Here is a 19,454-nt window from a genome sequence, read left to right as displayed (position 1 = left end):
ATCCAGAGAAAAGCAAACGCACAAACTCTGAACACAGTTTTTCTCATTGCGTGAATGTTTCAGTAAAACATCACAAGCAAAACCAAACCTGCACAGAAACAAAGTATGAATGAGGAAGAAGTTCATCTGTTCGCGACAAACAAAAATCTGTTTTCACGGCCGTCTGCGGTGACGTCACTATGTCGCGCGGACGCACCGGACGATGACGTCCCGTGTGTGCGACGTTTCAGGTGGCGGCCAGAGACAGAAACGGAGACAGAGACAGAGGCAGAGCGGCTGTGAGTCCGAGTTTATCTGCTTCATGTGGCTTTTAGGTCCCGGTGAAATGAGACTGAGCTCACAGCTGAGACACGGAGCGTCTGAGTCCCACCCTGAGAGGAGGGGACTGACACAGCCGGTTAGCACAGAGGCTAACCCGTTAGCTCAGCTGGACACGGTCCGCTCGGTGCTTCTTCCTTCTTCCTTCTTCGTGTTTCGTAACACGTTGCGCGTGTGCAGGTTTAAACACGTGGAACACGTGAAGCTTTCTCTGAACTTACAGATCAGCTGTTCATCTGTCAACGTGCTTCAGTCAGTGTCACACCTGACGTCAAATAACGTCAGACTGCGGTTGTTATGGTCACGTGCACGTGTTTATGGGGGACCGGGATCAGCTGACACGGTGTCCAGCTGATCGCGGTCCCAGGCCCAGTGTCCAGCTGGTTCAGTTCGGTCTCAGTCACCTGCAGGTGTGAAAGTGTGAACCACTGACTTCATACATTCATTCATTCATTCATTCATTCGCTCTGACCTGCTGTGCACAGTGATGACGTCTACATCTGTAAATGTGAAAGAGACCGTTTCTAACAGGTGAATCCATCCGTCCATTTCCTGCTGCGTGTCCGGGTCCTGTCTAATGATGAATATGACCTGCAGCTGTTAGGAACAGCTGGAGGGAAGAGTTACCCAGAAATCCCTGCACTCAGTGAACAGCTGTCAGGCTTCATCCCTGCTGGTCTTCACTGATACCTTTCATACTGTCCTTGTGACTGTGGAGCAGGTATTACCTGGTATTACACGTCACGTGTTCACAGGTCGTCAGCTTATATTGCTGAAGCAGCAGGAAGCAGCGGGAAGCAGGAGGAAGCAGCAAGAAGAAGCGGGAAGCAGCAGAAAGCAACGGGAAGCAGCGGGAAGCAACGGGAAGAAGCGGGAAGCAGCAGGAAGAAGCAGGAAGCAGCGGCAAGTAGCAGGAAGCAGCAGGAAGAAGCAGGAAGCAGCGGCAAGTAGCAGGAAGAAGCAGGAAGCAGCGGCAAGTAGCAGGAAGAAGCAGGAAGCAGCAGGAAGCAGCGGGAAGTAGCAGGAAGCAGCAGGAAGAAGCAGGAAGCAGCGGCAAGTAGCAGGAAGCAGCAGGAAGCAGCAAGAAGCAGCAGGAAGCAGCAGGAAGCAGCGGCAAGTAGCAGGAAGCAGCAGGAAGCAGCAGGAAGCAGCAGGAAGCAGCGGCAAGTAGCAGGAAGAAGCAGGAAGCAGCAAGAAGCAGCAGGAAGTAGCAGGAAGCAGCAGGAAGAAGCAGGAAGCAGCAGGAAGCAGCAGGAAGCAGCGGCAAGTAGCAGGAAGCAGCAGGAAGCAGCAGGAAGCAGCGGCAAGTAGCAGGAAGAAGCAGGAAGCAGCAGGAAGCAGCAGGAAGCAGCAGGAAGCAGCGGCAAGTAGCAGGAAGAAGCAGGAAGCAGCAGGAAGCAGCAGGAAGCAGCAGGAAGCAGCGGCAAGTAGCAGGAAGAAGCAGGAAGCAGCAAGAAGCAGCAGGAAGTAGCAGGAAGCAGCAGGAAGAAGCAGGAAGCAGCAAGAAGCAGCAGGAAGAAGCAGGAAGCAGCCTGCGGTAACAGTCTCAGCATATCACCTGTGAATGGCTCGCTGTGCTTTCACTTCAGTCAGCACAGCTCAGGTGATCCACGGCTGAAGCGTCTCTCACTGTCTCAGAGCACGTGCAGGACCAGCACCACGCCAGTAACAGTAAACAGGTGGATTCAGTCAGACTCTGTGAGTCTGACTGAATCCACCTGGAAAACTACCTGAGTGTGTGATCGATAAATCGTCAGCAGACTGAACGATAATCAAAGTGCTGCTAACTCCTGTGTTTTTCTTTCAGGTGGATCAGAGATGGAGTCTGGACGAGATGCTCCAGGGTCTGGAGTGAAGTCGGTCAGAAGATCTCCTCGTCTGTCTCCTCAGGTCAGTCACACACACACTGGTCTGTCTGTGGTTGTGAGGACTCTGGGGGCAGATGGACTCAGTAACGTTGGACATGGTTGCTCTGAGGTTTTTGTTGAGTTTGTGGCGGCTGTGTGTGTGTGTGTGTGTGTGTTCATCGTCTGATCTGCTAAGACAGCAGCTGATTGTGCAGTCAGCTCCTGGTTCTGGTCCTGGTCCTGGTTCTGGTCCTGGTCCTGGTCCTGAACCAAGGCCAGTTCAGAGGTGGGATTTCTACACGATCATTAAGCCATTAAAAGAAGTGAGAACTATTATTACGTCATCATTTTCAGCATATATCATATGTTGTTGATGTTATTTTGTGTTCTAACATTTTGTGTAAAGAGAAACTGAATGAAAGTTCATGTGGTTTGTTCAGCTTTTCTCTGCCGTGGCTACACAATCATTTCCTGGTTAAACAGCTGCTTTACTGCTACTGTGTCTGTGACAGTTAAAGATCCTGGCATGTTGTCAAACATGAGGCACATTTTAATGTGAAGCAGGAACAACAGGGGCCCGAAAACTGGTCCCTGAGGTCCACCACACTTCACGTGGGACGTGTTGTGTTTTTGGGTATAAAATAAAACCAGAATGATGTTTTACATAAAAAGTTCTGTAACAGTGTGACTCACCTCCTCCTCCTCTCCTCCTCTCCATCTCTCCTCCTCTCCTCCTCCTCCTCTTCCTCTCCTCCTCTCCATCTCTCCTCCTCTCCTCCTCTCCTCCTCTCCATCTCTCCTCCTCTCCTCCTCCTCCTCTTCCTCTCCTCCTCTCCATCTCTCCTCCTCCTCCTCTCCTCCTCTCCATCTCTCCTCCTCTCCTCCTCCTCCTCCTCCTCCTCCTCCCCCTCTCCTCCTCCTCTCCTCTCCTCTCCTCCTCCTCTCCTCCTCTTCCTCTCCTCCTCCTCCTCCTCTCCTCCTCTTCCTCTCCTCCTCCTCCATCTCTCCTCCTCCTCCTCTCCTCCTCCCCCTCTCCTCCTCCTCTCCTCTCCTCCTCTCCTCCTCCTCCTCTCCTCCTCTCCTCCTCCTCTCCCCCTCTCCTCCTCCTCCTCCCCCTCTCCTCCTCCTCTCCTCTCCTCTCCTCCTCCTCTCCTCCTCCTCCTCCTCTCCTCCTCTCCTCCTCCTCCTCCCCCTCTCCTCCTCCTCTCCTCTCCTCTCCTCCTTCTCTCCTCCTCCTCCTCTCCTCCTCTCCTCCTCTCCTCCTCCCCCTCTCCTCCCCCTCTCCTCCTCCTCCTCCTCCTCTCCTCCTCCTCCTCTCCTCCGCTCCTCCCCTCAGGGCTCTGATTCTTACTCTTATTAAAGTTCCTGTGTGGTTTCAGGACAGAGATAAACGTGTGAATGAGACAAAAACAGTGAGAACTCTGAGAATGATTATTTCTGCTGCTGTCAATCATCTACCTGAGCTGGAGTTTGACCTCAGGTACACGTGTCCCTCTTCATGGTTTCTGAAAGAGCTTTACGCCAAAGTCAGACTCTACTCGCAGCTTCTTCTTCCTCTTCTTTCCCCCTCTCTGAGATTATTTAGCATTTCTTCTTCTGTGTCTTTATTTCTGTCTTTAGGTTTGTCGGAGCTCTTTATTTAAAGTTTGGACGTGTGTCTCTGTCGAGGACTCCTCGTCAGCAGCAGACAGGTGTGTTTGAACGAAACGCTCGCGTTTGTGATTTCAGGGCAACAGCAGAACGAAGGACGAGAAGAAAGGAGGAAGCAGTCTGCAGGAGGTGAAGAGGAGAGGAAGGATGGAGAGGAGCAGAGAGGAGACGGACGAGGAGCTGAACAGCAGACTGCAGACGCTGGTAAACCACCTGTCTGTCTGCCTGTCTCTCTGTCATACACCACCTCTGTGTGTTTTCAGGTGTTCACGTGTGTGTGTGTGTCTGTGTCTGTGTGTAGGACCTGTCCAGCAGGTCAGCAGCCAGTGGGACAGGTCTGGTTTACTCTGAGACCTTCACTCATCATAAGAACCTGTGGGAGCCCAGGTGAGCTGTCCAGGTCTCAGGTTTCAGCCATGTTTGATTGACAGGATGCAGGTGACAGCTGTGACAGCTCATGGTGACTGTGCTGTGTCGTTTCAGTCACGTGGAGAGTCCAGACAGAGTGACGTCCATCGTGAAGGAGCTGGAGAGACAGGAGCTGCTGTCTCGCTGCGTCAGAGTGGAGGTCTGTTGGACTGTCTGTGTTTTTCTGTCTGTCTGTTTCTGTCTGTCTTTCTGTCTAACATCACCTGTCTCTGCATTTCAGCCCAGAGAGGCGACAGAAGACGAGCTGCTTCTCGCTCACCTGTGAGTGTTGTGATAACATGAAATGAGATCAGAGCTGGTAACAGCTGTGTGTCAGTGATTCGTCCAACAGACACATGGTGACGGAGGAAAAGTTTAAAGCAGGAAGTAGTCCTCTGACTGACACTGCTGTCCTCTACTGTCCTCTGACTGACACTGCTGTCCTCTACTGTCCTCAGACTGACTCTGCTGTCCCCTGCTGTCCTCTGACTGACTCTGCTGTCCCCTGCTGTCCTCTGACTGACTCTGCTGTCCTCTACTGTCCTCTGACTGACACTGCTGTCCTCTACTGTCCTCTGACTGACTCTGCTGTCCCCTGCTGTCCTCTGACTGACTCTGCTGTCCTCTACTGTCCTCTGACTGACACTGCTGTCCTCTACTGTCCTCTGACTGACTCTGCTGCCCTCTACTGTCCTCTGACTGACACTGCTGTCCTCAGACTGACTCTGCTGGCCCCTGCTGTCCTCTGACTGACTCTGCTGTCCTCAGACTGACTCTGCTGTCCCCTGCTGTCCTCAGACTGACTCTGCTGTCCCCTGCTGTCCTCTGACTGACTCTGCTGTCCCCTGCTGTCCTCTGACTGACTCTGCTGTCTTTTGTTGTGTTTGTAGGAAACATTACGTGGATGAGATGAGGTCGACTGAGCTGATGTCAGAGAGTGAGCTGCGCTCTCTGTCTCAGAAATACGACTCTGTTTACCTTCATCCTGTAAGAACACACACACACACACACACACACACACACACACACACACACGCACACGCACACAGATTCAGGACATAAAACCGTGACATAAAGAAATCATGTTTTACAGATGTCACACACATTGTCTGAGTTAAATGTCTGTGTATGTGTTTTCTGTGTGTGTGTGTGTGTGTGTGTGTGTGTGTGTGTGTGTGTGTGTGTGTGTGTGTGTGTGTAGGAGTCCTTCCGTGTGTGTGTGTTGGCAGTGGGTTCAGTCCTCCAGCTGGTTGATCAGGTGATGACCTCTGAACTCAGAAATGGATTCGCTGTCATCAGGTAACGACAGCAGCTTCTCGTGCTGCGTTCAGGTGCTCCTCACTCTGATCACCTGAACACAACATCAGCATCAGTGCAACCGAAAGTGTCAAACCACACCTGTCTGCCTCAGACCTCCAGGTCATCACGCTCAGGCCAACGAGCCCAACGGTTTCTGTGTTTTCAACAACGTGGCGATCGCAGCTCGATACGCTAAGACCAGACACTCAGTCAGCAGGTATGTTACACTCAGTCAGCAGGTCTGTTACACTCAGTCAGCAGGTATGCTACACTCAGTCAGCAGGTGTGTTACACTCAGTCAGCAGGTGTGTTACACTCAGTCAGCAGGTGTGTTACACTCAGTCAGCAGGTCTGTTACACTCAGTCAGCAGGTCTGTTACACTCAGTCAGCAGGTGTGTTACTTTCAGTCAGCAGGTGTGTTACACTCAGTCAGCAGGTGTGTTACACTCAGTCAGCAGGTATGTTACACTCAGTCAGCAGGTGTGTTACACTCAGTCAGCAGGTGTGTTACTTTCAGTCAGCAGGTGTGTTACACTCAGTCAGCAGGTGTGTTACACTCAGTCAGCAGGTGTGTTACTCTCAGTCAGCAGGTGTGTTACACTCAGTCAGCAGGTGTGTTACACTCAGTCAGCAGGTGTGTTACTCTCAGTCAGCAGGTATGCTACACTCAGTCAGCAGGTGTGTTACACTCAGTCAGCAGGTGTGTTACACTCAGTCAGCAGGTGTGTTACACTCAGTCAGCAGGTGTGTTACACTCAGTCAGCAGGTCTGTTACACTCAGTCAGCAGGTGTGTTACTCTCAGTCAGCAGGTGTGTTACACTCAGTCAGCAGGTGTGTTACACTCAGTCAGCAGGTGTGTTACACTCAGTCAGCAGGTAGGTTACACTCAGACCAGACACTCAGCAGGTATGTTAGTCTCAGTCAGTCAGCGTCTGATTGGCTGATGAGGTACAGACATGTATCATGTATCACAACATACACAGATCAGGTGTAACATGATCTGTGACAGGTGAAGTGACACAGATTATCTCGTCATCATGGCACCTGTCAGTGGGCGGGTTGAAAAATGGGCGAGTGTGAGGATCTGAGTCAGTGTGAGGGGGCTGGACCAACGAGTCCAATCCACAGAGGCCCCACCTCCATGGATCTGCTGCTAACATCCAGGTGCCAGGTGCCACAGCACACCTTCAGGGCTCGAGTGGAGTCCATGCCTCGACGGGTCAGGCATCAGGACCGACGCAGTGTTAGACAGGTGATCATGTTACACCTGATCGGTGTATGACGGCAGTCAGACAGCAGTGGAATCCAGCAGCTTTGTGGGGACCCACTGGTTTTAGATCCAGGTCAGAAACTGGTTTAGATCAGGGACTGAGTGTCCTCACAACTGATGTATGACAAGAATGTGTGTGTGAAACAGGGTGTTGATAGTGGACTGGGACATTCATCACGGACAGGGCATCCAGTACCTGTTCCAGGAAGACCCCAGGTAAGCTGCTGCTCTGCGTCCTTCTGTCTCACAAACTTTACATTTTCAACATTTTTATCACTATAGTAAAACTGAGTGTGTGCGCGCGCGCTCGTGCGTGTGTGTCCCAGTGTCCTGTACTTCAGTGTCCACAGGTATGAGCAGGGCTCCTTCTGGCCTCACCTTCCAGAGTCTGACAGTCAGTTTGTCGGCAGTGGACGAGCTGAAGGAAGAAACATCAACCTGCCCTGGAACAAGGTGAGTCCTGTCACCTGTCGCACCTGGAGAGCTGCGTTCTTCCTCAGTTCACCCCCTGTAAACACACACCATGCTTGTGTCTTCGTCCTGTTGTGCGTGTCTTGCCGTCCAGATGGGGATGACTGACGCGGACTACATCGCTGCTTTTCAGCAGCTGCTGCTTCCTGTGGCCTACGAGGTGACGCACACACACGGACAGGTCACACGCATCATGCACGGTTATGATATGTTATGATATGTTATTACTGAGACGTGTGTGTTCAGTTTCAGCCTCAGCTCGTTCTGGTCTCTGCTGGATTTGATGCTGCAGTCGGAGATCAGAAGGTAAAGCAGCACAGACCTGAGATCAGTGGTGGATTATCTTTATGAGTGGGTTTAATATTGATGAATATTTCTCTCCTGTGTGTGTGTGTGTGTGTGTCTGTGCGTGTGTCTGTGCGTGTGCGTGTGCGTGTGCGTCTGTGTGTGTGTGTGTGCGTGCTCAGGGGGAGATGTGTGTGAGTCCTCAGTGTTTCCATGTTCTGACTCACATGTTGATGAGTTTGGCTGAAGGTCGACTGGTTCTCGCTCTCGAGGTAAAACACTGTTATCGTGACACGTCACACGCACACACACACACACACACACACACTCCTCAGGTTTTACAGTGATGTGAACGAACGCTCAGCCGTTCACCGACCGTCACGAACCTCATCACGGTTTAGCTTCAGCTATCATCACCAGCCTCCTCCCAAACTGTTTACCTCAGACGCTGTTTTTATTTATCTGTGTGTGTGTGTGTGTGTGTGTGTGTGTGTGTGTGTGTGTGTGTGTGTGTAGGGGGGTTATAACCTGCAGTCGACAGCAGAGGGCGCTGCAGCCTGTGTCAGAGCTCTGCTGGGAGGAGCCTGTCCTCCTCTGGCTCTGCCCACTTGTCCGTCTGACAGGTAACACCTATGACACACCTGAGTCTCAGTAGACCGCCTTCAGTCAGAGCCAGTTCAGTATCCCAGCATGCATTTCACACAGCCAGCTGCGATGAGCCTGATCGTGTGCTGCTGAAGTAAACAGACACCTCCTGTGACTGGTGTCTCAGTGGTTGACTCCTCACCTGGCTGCGGCTCTTCCACCTGGGCGTGCTCTAACGACCTGTCTCTCTCTCAGCGCTCTGCAGTCCATCTCTCAGACGGTCTCTGCTCTCTATCCACACTGGGCCTCTCTGCAGGTTCTGGGTAAGACTCACACACAGAAACACACACACACACACACACACACGGGGTGTGTTCCATTCAGCTAACAGGGCTCCACTCAGCCCGTCTCATTTATCAGGATGATCAGTGTCTCAGCTGTCAAACAGGAAGTAACTGATTGTCCAACGCTGACATTAAACAGACACAACAACAGAAGGATTTATGACAGAGACTGAGACCTGTTACTGTGACTGTCCATGACATCAGCAAAGAGGTACACCTGTGGTACACGCAGGGTACACCTGTGGTTCCTTTGAACGATCAGAACGTCTTCCATGATGGTGGACCGACATGTCCACTGGCAGCGGCTTAGACTGTGAATCTCTCTCTTCCTGTCACCTGTGCAGAAGGTGGCCCATTGGCTGAGGGCAGTGTCATTACAGCAAGAACCAATGAGCAGAGCACAAAGCAGACCAGCCCCGCCCCCTTTGTTTCCACAACAACAGGTCTGGTTTATGATGAGAGGATGATGGAGCATCTGAACATGTGGGACAGGTGAGCCACCTGCCTGCTCCTCCTGAGGACGTGATGATGTCATAACGTGCAGTAACCAGCATCATGTTGTCTGACAGGCACCACCCTGAGCAGCCTCAGAGAATCTCCAGAATCTTCTCCAAACATCAGCAGCTGGGGTTGGTCCATCGTTGCCAACGGATACCAGCTCGCTTAGCAACAGAGGAGGAGCTGACCATGTGTCACAGGTGTGTACGGTTGCTGTGGTGTGTGTCACTGGTGACAGACTGCAGGTTCAAAATAAACATTAAATAAACAACATACACAGGATCGCACACACAGGTGTGTGTACAGGATTAAATCTGGGGTGTGTGTGTGTGTGTGTGCGTGTGTGTGTCTGTGTGTGTGTCTGTGTCTGTGTGTCTGTCTCTGTGTGTCTGTGTGTGTGTCCAGTGTGCAGCACATCGAGCAGGTGAAAGCGACAGCAGTGATGAAGCCCAGAGATCTGCACAAACTGGGACAAGAGTTCAACTCCATCTACATCAACAACCAGAGCTTCCAGTCTGCCCAGCTGGCTGCTGGGAGCTGCTTCAGTGCTGTGGAGAGGATCCTGACCGGACAGGTAACACACACACACATACAGACACACACACACACACACACAGGCGGCATTTCACCAACAAACAGCCAATCACAGAGCTTCTTGTTCTGTTGTAGCTAAAGTTGAGCTGAAGAGCAGCAGATCTTCAAGCTCCAGGTGTAAACCACATCCTGATCAACACATCATTACTGTGTCAGGTGACTACTTACAGAGGTAAAACACAGGTGCTCTGGGGGTTCAGGTTCCTCCGGTCCAGGACTGTGAGTTGGACAGGTGTGGTCCTTAAAGCTGTAGAGTTGGACAGGTGGAGGCCTATGAGCAGAGGGTGTATACTGCGGCAGTGTTTCAGTGTCAGGAAACGAACCTGATTCAGAACAGGTGAACACGCCTCCGTCTGTTCTTTACAGGTGAGCAACGGCGTGGCCATCGTCCGTCCCCCCGGTCATCACGCTGAGAGAGACTCTCCCTGTGGTTTCTGTTTCTTCAACACGGCAGCGCTGACAGCTCGCCATGCCCAGAAAATCTCCCATGATGCACCGCTGAGAGTACTCATCCTGGACTGGGATGTTCACCATGGCAACGGGACACAGCACATGTTCGAAGATGACAACAGGTGAGGAGGAGGAGGCGTGAAGTGAGGATGACCTCCCCGCAGGTGAGGGGGAGGTCAATCCTCGGGTGCTGCCCGGGTCACAGACAGGAAGTGAGGTCGTGTGAGGGTGAACCTGCAGTGACGTTCCAGTCATTTCTGTCGAACATGCGATGCTTTAAGGGCTGTGATGTAACGTGATGTCATGTAACGTGAAATGATGAGCGACTTTCTCTGCAGCGTCCTGTACGTCTCCCTCCATCGCTATGACAACGGGACATTCTTCCCATCTTCAGAGGACGCCGCCCCCGACCGGGTTGGTGTTGCCGAAGGGGCCGGGTTTAACGTCAATGTGGCGTGGAGTGGGGGACGGATGGGTGACTCTGACTACCTCGCTGCGTTTCACCGTGTCGTCATGCCAATCGCTACTGAGGTGACAACACACACGGAAACGCACACACACACACACGCGCGCGCACACACGCTGATCACAGCTGACAGGCGGTTTGGTCCTCTCTCTGCAGTTTAACCCCGGGCTGGTCCTAGTGTCGGCCGGGTTCGATGCAGCTCGGGGGGATCCGCTGGGTGGATATCATGTGACCCCTGAGGGATACGCCCACCTCACACACCTGCTGATGTCACTGGCCGGGGGGCGGGTCCTACTCATACTGGAGGTGAGTAGTGATGTTGAGTTTGTGTCAAAAAATTGTCGTCCTCCAGCTGAAACCTGAAACATGTTGATGTGATTCAGTGTGACCTCACTTCCTGTGGACATCATCGTCCCCGACGTCCGTCCTGCATCCTGCTGTTTCTAAGTTTCCTTTGGTATCACAGCTGATCACAGCTGATCACAGTGATCCAGCAGCTGATCACAGTGATCCAACAGCTGATCACAGCTGATCACAGTGATCCAGCAGCTGATCACAGTGATCCAGCAGCTGATCACAGCTGACCACAGTGATCCAGCAGCTGATCACAGCTGACCACAGTGATCCAGCAGCTGATCACAGCTGATCACAGTGATCCAGCAGCTGATCACAGTGATCCAGCAGCTGATCACAGCTGACCACAGTGATCCAGCAGCTGATCACAGCTGATCACAGTGATCCAGCAGCTGACCACAGTGATCCAGCAGCTGATCACAGCTGATCACAGTGATCCAGCAGCTGATCACAGTGATCCAGCAGCTGATCACAGCTGCAGTGACTGTGTGTCAGTGTAGTGAAGCATCTCTCTCCTCAGGGAGGTTACAACCTGTCGTCCATCTCTGACTCCATGGCGATGTGCACCAGTGTGTTGCTAGGAGACCCTGCTCCATCCCTGGTGACGCCCCTCCCCCCTCCTCATCACAGCGCTGTGACAGCTATCAATGAGGTCATTCGACACCACGCCCCCTACTGGAGGTCACTGAGGATACACAGTCAGTACAGGAGGGTTTGAAATATTTTATTTTGTTGTTTTATTTTTAATTTAATTTTGTGTTTTCTTATTTTTTTATTACATTTAGTGTTTGTTGTGTTTTTTTTATTTCATTATATTTAATTTAATTTAATTTTAGCATATTTTATTTTAGTTGTTTATTTGTTTTTATTTATTACCATACTTGACTTGTCTTTCAGTCCCAGAGTCTGTGCGGGCGTCCCTGTCCTCCCTGAAGCATCGTGGGAAGCGTAGTTCTAAAGGAAAAGGCAGGAAGTCAGAGCAGAGCGGCACAGACAAACGTCCTCTGCCGTCCACAGGACCAGAGGACGTGACGGTGAGACAGCATCACATCGGTGAGACAGCATCGCATCATATGTCATATCAAACACACTTCTCTGACTGTTTCCATCCAATCAGACGGAGCTCAGTCTGGACCAGCTCACTCAGGGATTGGCCAGTTTGGGCATCAGTCAAGCCTCACCCAATCACACTCCTGCCCCGTCCGCTCCAGTGGGCGGGGCCAGACCAAAGGTCCGTCTGAGTTCGGAGAAGGTCACCTGTGAAGGTGAAGTGAAGGCGGAGTCCTGCGTAACCATACCTGAGCAGAGCCAGTCAGCAGACAGCAGCCTGCCTCAGGCTCAGGTGAGTTAGTCCAGTTTCATGTCTTTGTGTTTTTGTCTCCTTTGATGCGTACAGTTACCACAGCGTGTTGGCGTGTGACTTCTTCCGTCTTCCTGATTTGCTTTGTTCACTGTCGGCAGACTGTTGCCATGACAGCACCAGAGTCGGTCGCCGCTGGAGATGAGGCTGCTGGTGGAAAGGGGGCGGAGCCAGAGGCAGAGGGAGCGTGTGGTTGGTCTGTGGAGCTGATGTGTGGAGGACAGACGGACGAAGTCAGGACTTCATTTAACACGATACGTTCTTTCATACTGAGGAGACGTCTGTCTGAGTCTCTAATCCGTCTGTCTCTGTCTCTGTGTGTCATCAGTCCACTCTGTACGTGGTGAACCCTCTGTCCTGGTGTCCTCATCTGGATGCTGTTAAGCCCCTCCCCCCCTCAGGTATAGATGTCTTCTTGCCGTGTCAGGACTGCGGCTCTGATGCTGAGAACTGGATCTGTCTCACCTGCTACAAGGTCACCTGTCTCACCTGTTCAGTAAAATTCAGCACCACCCTGGACCCACCTGGATGGAGGGTCCTTCCTCTGCTGCAGCTGATTTTCTTGCTCTTTCTCCCTCTGTGTGTGTGTGTGTGTGTGTGTGTGTGTGTGTGTGTGTGCGTGTGTGTGTGTGTGTGTGTTTCCAGGTGTTCTGTGGTCGTTACGTTAACAAGCACATGGTGAGTCACGGTGCTGTGTCTGAACACCCGCTGGTTCTGAGCTTCTCTGATCTCTCTGTGTGGTGTTACCTGTGTGAGGCCTACATACACAACCAGGTAACTGTGTGTGTGTGTGTGTGTGTGTGTGTGTGTGTGTGTGTGTGTGTGTGTGTGTGTGAGGCACCATTCACACTTCAAGTGTCTCGTAACAGACGAAATCCAGATCAGACTAATCTGTGACACGAGCTCCACCTTCAGCTTTGACTCGCTGAACTTCAGACTTTTGACTTTATCATTAAAACTTTTTTATTATTTCACAAGAAACTTGTTAAAATGTTTCTGGTGTTTTTTCTGCTCAGATTCTGTTTGAAGCTAAAAACGCGGCTCACTGTGCCAAGTTTGGAGAGGAGATCCCTCCATGGAGCTGAGGAGGAGGAGGAGGAGGAGCGTCTCTTTTTCTGTCTCTCTTCCTTCATCAGCATGGGATTGGACAGTTCAGTGCGTTGCCATAGATACCAGCAGCAGTGGTGCTACGTGGGAAATGTAATTGAATCTAGCAACGTCTACAGTGTCCCACAAGTGCCAAAAAACAAACTCACATTCAAAAACAAAAGAAGAAGTGATGTTTGGTTCATCATCATCATCATCATCAGGCTGTCAGGTCAGTTCCCTGAAAATGTGACCAACCACCAGCAGACTCTGGTTTTATTTTGGACAAAAAGCGACAGATGAAAGTGTGAGACCAGAAAACAAAGATGGCGGTTTGAGGTCGCAGGAGTGATGATGTCACGGACAGGCCACGCCCACAAACAACAGCACAGCAACACAGGTTTTCAAATGAACTTTTGAGTTTGAACCTTTCTGTCATCTGCTCGTTTCATCCTCAGTATTTGTTGTAAATATTTGTAATGTTCCTTTAACTGATCTGATCACGTGATCAGCTGATGGATCAGGGTTCTCCCAGGGAGGAGGGGGAACCCTGAGGGGTCGGGGTTCTCATAAGAAGAATCCTGGTTTCTTCATTCTGTGCAAATTTCCATCAAACCTCCTGCTGTGGTTTTCTAATGTGAAGGAAAACAAACACACCCTCACACACAGTGTACACACCCTCACACACAGTGTACACACCCTCACACACAGTGTACACACACACACACACACACACTCACACTCACACACACACACACACACCCTCACTCACACACACACACACACTCACACACACACACACACACACACTCACACACACACACTCACACACTCCCTCCATCCTGCAGACAGACAGACAGGCAGGCTCAGCTCAGGTTTGTTTCAGCTGCACACACACACTCACTCACACACACTCACACACACACACTCACACACACACACTCACTCACACAGTGTACACACACACTCACACACACTCAGTTTTACAGGTGGATTTTTACATTTCTGCATTTTCTTGAAGCTAAAAGTCAAAAATCTAAATATGTTTTCAAACTTTCTTTGAAATCAGCATCAAGAAAACTGTTTGAATCTGCTGAGACGTCCTGTTCCTCCGGGAGTCTCCTGTAGCTGATGAAACCTGCAGGTTTTGTGTTTGAGGTGCGTTTGATTTATACACCTGTCTGTGCAGTATTCTGTTCTTTCTCTGCCTGTTTGAGATTAAACGTGTTTGTACGGACGGATGTCTCCTGCGTCCCGTTCCTCCGGAGCAGGACAAACCTCAGTCTCCATCCTGAGACTGAAACTTAGCTCCGTCTTCAGTCCACACGAGCTTGTTTTGTGGATTCAGTTCATCTGAAACTGCTTGTCCATCAGCTGATGAAGGAAACGAGAGGTTGGTGAGTGAGTGAGATGAGTTTCAGTTTGTGTGTGTGCTGATGAGCCTTCCGCCCTGCACCTGGACAGACTTCCATCAGTCTACCTGCCTGTTAAACAGCCTCACCTGCGCTCACCGGCGGTCTGATGACGTCACGTGACGCCAGAATCAGGACAGCGTCCCGGACTCAGCCGTCCTCCCCGGGTCCGTCTGCAGGGGGCGCTGTGGCGGAGCTGCTTCCAAACGTTGGACAGAAAGGGACGGGAGCTGAAGGAGCGCGTGCCTGTCGTTCAAACGCCCGCGAGGAAAATCGAGTTTGCAACCAGAGACGGGATCATCAACATCCGGGCGTTTAGAGCTGCATCCTCCCAACACCCGCTCCATCCTCTCCTCCGCCTGCATCCCCCCATCCTGCAGACAGACGGGCGGACAGACAGACAGACAGACGGACAGACGGACAGACAGACAGACAGACAGGCTCAGCTCAGGTTTGTTTCTTCTTCTCGTCTTTCAGTTGCTGAAACGCGTTTTTCTATAAATCACAGCGTGTGTGTGTGTGTGTGTGTGTGTGTGTGTGTGTGTGTAACCGTCGGTACCGTGTTTGTTTTGATTTCTGTTTGTGTGATTCTGTCACGCGCTCACTGCAGCTCTTCATCCGGTCATCTCAGAGAGAGAGAGAAAGAGAGAGAGAGACAGGCAGAGAGAGAGAGAGAAAGAGAGAGAGAGACAGGCAGAGAGAGAGAGGCAGAGACAGGCAGAGAGAGAGACAGGCAGAGAGAGAGAGAGAGAGAGAGACAAGCAGAGAGAGAGAGGCAGAGACAGGCAGATAAAGAGAGACAGGCAGAGAGAGAGACAGGCAGAGAGAGAGAGAGAGAGAGACAAGCAGAGAGAGAGAGAGGCAGAGACAGGCAGAGAAAGAGAGACGGGCAGAGAGAGAGAGACAGGCAGAGAGAGAGAGAGAGAGAGAGACAGGCAGAGAGAGAGAGGCAGAGACAGGCAGAGAGAGAGAGAGAGAGAGAGAGGCAGAGAGAGAGAGAGACAGGCAGAGAGAGAAAGAGAGACGGGCAGAGAGAGAGAGAGAGAGAGGCAGAGAGAGAGAGAGACAGGCAGAGAGAGAGAGGCAGAGACAGGCAGAGAAAGAGAGACAGGCAGAGAGAGAAAGAGAGACGGGCAGAGAGAGAGAGAGAGAGGCAGAGGAGTCAGGAACAGTGTGAGACAGCAGTGAACTGTCTTCTGTCCTCAGCTCGTCCTGGAGGCGTGAGACGTGTGAGACCTCAGAGCTGCTGCTGCAGGAACGTTAGTTATAAACCTGAACATCTGCCTCAGCAGCTGTTTCACTGTAAACACTGACAGTGACGCTGCTGCTGAGGGACGAAGCTCATCAGGTCACAAACATGAATGTATACATTTTCATTGGTTCATTCATCCGTTCATCTCTGCTGGTCTGGCTCACATTATGAGCTGTGGTCCCTGCTGGTTTCCCAGCAAACCTCCGTGTTTGTCTCTGGTCCAGTCGTCATATTAAAGGTCGTCCTCTGAACCTGCAGCTGATCCTCGTGTGTAGTTACAGGTACGATCCAGTAAATGTCTTTAAACAGCCCAGTGATATCATCCTGTCTCTCTCTCTCTGTCTCTCAGTCATGTCGGTGTCGCCCGCACTCACCGACCTCTCTCGTCTGTATCAGACGGAGTTTGTTCGGAGTGCCCGGGCGGTCGGCGTCCTCTGGGCCATCTGTACACTCTGCTTCGCCATCATCCAGGTGGTCGTCCTGGTGCAGCCGTCCTGGATCGGCACCACGGACACCCAGCACCAGGGGACACCCAGCGGGACCCTGGGACTGTTTGAGGTGAGAGGAGACACATGAAGACAGACTGGTCTGATGAAACTGTAGATGTTCCCTGCAGTCACGTTTCATTACCTGTAACCTTCACCTGTGTGTGTGTCCCTGTATGTTGTCAGGTGTGTGTGGAGTCGGACTGGCCGGTCCCTGACTGTCGTGGTGGTCTGTCCAGTCTGTCTCCTCTTCCGTCCTTCCAGTCGGTGGCGGTGTTGGTGGGAGTGTCCTTGTGGGCGGTGTGGACCAGCGTCCTCTGTCTCTGTCTCTTCCGGTTCTGCAGTGCCGCAACTGTCTACAAGATCTGTGCGTGGTTGCAGCTCACAGCAGGTCAGAAACATAGTTACTGGTTCTACTGGTGCTGAACCAGTAACACTGGGACTGCTCACTGTTGGTCAGTCAGTACAACTGGTCTTACTGGTTCTACAGGTTTTACTGGTACCCGTATTGTTGCTGTGGGTTCTGTTTGTACTGGACAGTAAAATGTGATGGCAGATCGTAGTGAGCAGAACCTGGACTGGAAAGAACCAAGAGAACCAGCACCACAGGAGAACATGTTCCCTTTCATTTTATCATCTGTTTCTGTTTTATTGTTTATCTGTGACTTTTTGCTTTAGCAACATGTTGGATCCAAAACATCATGTCAATAAAGTTATTTCAATTCAAATTAGACCTCAGAATATGATGTGATGGACGCACTGAGGAACAGAAGAACAAGGACAAATGAGAGACAGGAGATGGACAGAGGATTCATTATTTCAATACAGGAACTCTCTTCATTTCTTTCTGTCTGTCTGCCTGTCTGTCTCTCTTCCTGTCTGTCTCTCTGCCTGTCTGTCTCTTCAGGTTTCTGTCTGGCGCTGGCCTGTCTTCTGTTTCCAGACTCGTGGGAGAGTCCTGAGATGAGAACTCTGTGTGGAGACTCGGTGAGTCACAGCAGGAGTCAGGTATTGATCATGTATTGATTGATCTATTTTCCCTGAACGGACACGAAAGCAGTCAGATACACAAAATAAATACAGAGGACGGTCAAATGTTAACGTGTGTCCGTTCAGCATTGACGTGTACTGATAACACTGGTCCCGTGTTGATGACAGATCCTGTATCTGTCTCCAGGTGGGCAGTTTCTCTCCAGGTAACTGTTCGGTCCACTGGGCCTATATCCTGGCCATCCTGGGTGTTCTGGATGCCGCCATCTTGGCCACGCTGGCGTTCGTCCTCGCCAATAGACAGGACGCCCTGCTGCCGCCAGACGCAAAGGATGGTGAGGGGTGGGCGGGGCCAGGGGCATTGCTGTTAACTACACTGACAAACCTTTACGCAGAGTTTCACAGTGACGCTGTGTTTGTTTACAGTGACCACAGGTCTGCTGATGTCAGCGTGAGGTCAGCAGGTGAGTCTCTTCTTCTCCTGTCTCTCTGTCTCTTTAACACACAAACATTTAACTCTCTTTCTTCTTCCTCTTTAGTTCTGTTTGGTCTTCACTTCTCCTGATCCCTTCATCCTTCACCATCATCATCATCAGAGGAGGAGATGAGAGAAGAGGAGGAGGAGCTGTCATTCTGTTCTCTGTGTCAACATGGCCGCTCTGCAGTGACGCCACAAACAGAAGCACGTTTTATAAAATCATCTTCCGTCCTTTAACAGAGGTCATAGTGTGAAACCTGTCGCTCGGTAACTAGTACTAACTAGTTTAAAACTAGTGATTTACCAAATCAGCTTCAGACTTCAGAAGGGTCTCAGTAAAGACTTAATAAATTAGGAAGCAGAGTCAGTTACAGCTCTTCAGTGATGTTCAGTGTGTTACTGACATTACAACATTTTGTGAGTTGAGTTGTAAATTGAGTTTCAGGTCTCGGGTCACGTCTGGCTGCTGCTCTCCATCGACCTCACTGGCTGCAAATGGGTCCAATATTAGCGAGCTAACGTTAGCTTTACATTAGCTTGACAGCACGACACATTAGTCCGAGAGTTCCACCTGCAGTTAGCAGCTGCGAATACTCTGAGACTGGGTTGTGGTGAAAGTTGTTTGAATTTAGTGATGATGAAAGTCCGCGGAGTAAACACCGACGTTAGAACGAGGCTACGTTTGGACAAACAGCCGCGGCCGCCGGCTCCTGAGCCTCAGAGGAAGATCTGAGATTTATTCCATTTTTTCTGAATCTCATGTTTCATGGCTGTGCAGCCTAGCTTAGAACAACAGCTTGAAGCAGGGAGAAATATTAGTTAGCTTAGAGTTAGCTTCCAGTCCAGCTAGCTTCCTGGAATTGACCCCTGGCAAAGAATGAGTTGACTGATATTAACATGTCAGCATGGCCTTTGACCTTTAAGGCACATAAATGAACCCATCGGGCAGTTTTCCTTCCATTGAGTCTTCCAGGCTGAACTTCTGTTTGTTGTTTATCAGGTGATGTTGCTCTGTTATTAGATTCAGTTTAACTGTCGGAAAAGTTCGAACTGTAGCAGATTTTATTTTCATAGAGCATGTGTGACTGTATTTACATAAATGTGATGATCGTGTCTCTGCATCTGTGAAGTGTTTTTATTGGTGAGAAAATTCTTAAATTAACTGGTAAGACTTCAGTCCAACTGCAGCCCGACAACCTGCCTCTGCACCACATGGAAGCTGCTGTCAGGCATCACAGAGGCTGAGGTGAGTCGGAACATGGCTCAGCACACCAACGGGACAACAACCGGACCAAGTGGTGCAGAAGAAGGATGTAGTGATAGATGTAACAATCCCAAGTGACAGCAACATCAGGAAGAAGGAACACGAGAAGCTCCAAAAACGCCAAGGGCTGAAAGAAGAGCTAGAAAAGATGTGGAAGGTGACGGCAGAAGTGCTACCTGTGCTGAGCAACACCTGAGATCTCTGTCCAGAGGAGTGCAGTCCTAGGACTAGACTCAAGCTCCCAGGCCTCTGGTGGAGGAGCTGAAAGGAAAAAAGACACCACCTG

The 19,454-nt window shown here is 50.9% G+C and overlaps 2 protein-coding genes across 4 annotated transcripts; both read left to right on the top strand.

Moving 5' to 3' along the window:
• Positions 1–195: 195 nt before the first annotated feature.
• On the top strand, positions 196–14,045 carry hdac6 (histone deacetylase 6). Of its 3 annotated transcripts, none has more exons than XM_041053382.1 (29): positions 196–278; positions 2,126–2,208; positions 3,894–4,019; positions 4,117–4,202; positions 4,299–4,383; positions 4,465–4,505; positions 5,114–5,210; positions 5,425–5,522; positions 5,635–5,739; positions 6,942–7,010; positions 7,121–7,247; positions 7,360–7,425; positions 7,512–7,571; positions 7,733–7,822; positions 8,067–8,173; positions 8,391–8,458; positions 8,824–8,971; positions 9,049–9,177; positions 9,383–9,551; positions 9,938–10,143; positions 10,360–10,552; positions 10,644–10,793; positions 11,362–11,539; positions 11,739–11,875; positions 11,959–12,183; positions 12,303–12,434; positions 12,530–12,676; positions 12,847–12,975; positions 13,218–14,045. In XM_041053382.1, exons 1-29 carry the CDS (start codon positions 203–205, stop codon positions 13,284–13,286), a joined length of 3,396 nt encoding a protein of 1,131 aa, XP_040909316.1. In that variant the 5' UTR covers positions 196–202; the 3' UTR covers positions 13,287–14,045. The 3 variants fall into 3 exon arrangements, with proteins under 3 accessions (XP_040909316.1, XP_040909333.1, XP_040909324.1); XM_041053390.1 differs by lacking the exon at positions 196–278 and adding an exon at positions 376–397; XM_041053399.1 differs by lacking the exon at positions 7,733–7,822.
• A 2,257-nt stretch (positions 14,046–16,302) lies between these two features.
• lhfpl4b (LHFPL tetraspan subfamily member 4b) lies at positions 16,303–18,873 on the top strand. The gene is made up of 6 exons (XM_041058137.1): positions 16,303–16,509; positions 16,623–16,827; positions 17,344–17,423; positions 17,614–17,761; positions 17,853–17,890; positions 17,966–18,873. The coding sequence occupies exons 1-5, from the start codon at positions 16,303–16,305 to the stop codon at positions 17,879–17,881; spliced, it is 669 nt and encodes a 222-aa protein (XP_040914071.1). The 3' UTR covers positions 17,882–17,890; positions 17,966–18,873.
• The last annotated feature ends 581 nt before the right edge of the window (positions 18,874–19,454 follow it).

Source organism: Toxotes jaculatrix, chromosome 2 (assembly GCF_017976425.1).
Source record: "Toxotes jaculatrix isolate fToxJac2 chromosome 2, fToxJac2.pri, whole genome shotgun sequence".
Taxonomy (NCBI): Eukaryota; Metazoa; Chordata; class Actinopteri; family Toxotidae; genus Toxotes; species Toxotes jaculatrix.
This window is presented reverse-complemented; position numbering and strand designations above follow the sequence as displayed.

Excerpts from the sequence above, each read along its gene's own strand:
- lhfpl4b (XM_041058137.1), top strand. The coding sequence starts at position 16,303 with ATGTCGGTGTCGCCCGCACTCACCGACCTCTCTCGTCTGTATCAGACG. Across the intron at positions 16,510-16,622 it reads GGACCCTGGGACTGTTTGAG|GTGTGTGTGGAGTCGGACTG; the intron begins GTGAGAGGAGAC and ends GTATGTTGTCAG. Across the intron at positions 17,424-17,613 it reads GAACTCTGTGTGGAGACTCG|GTGGGCAGTTTCTCTCCAGG; the intron begins GTGAGTCACAGC and ends ATCTGTCTCCAG.
- hdac6 (XM_041053382.1), top strand. The coding sequence starts at position 203 with ATGACGTCCCGTGTGTGCGACGTTTCAGGTGGCGGCCAGAGACAGAAA. Across the intron at positions 4,384-4,464 it reads CTCGCTGCGTCAGAGTGGAG|CCCAGAGAGGCGACAGAAGA; the intron begins GTCTGTTGGACT and ends TCTGCATTTCAG. Across the intron at positions 9,178-9,382 it reads GAGCTGACCATGTGTCACAG|TGTGCAGCACATCGAGCAGG; the intron begins GTGTGTACGGTT and ends GTGTGTGTCCAG.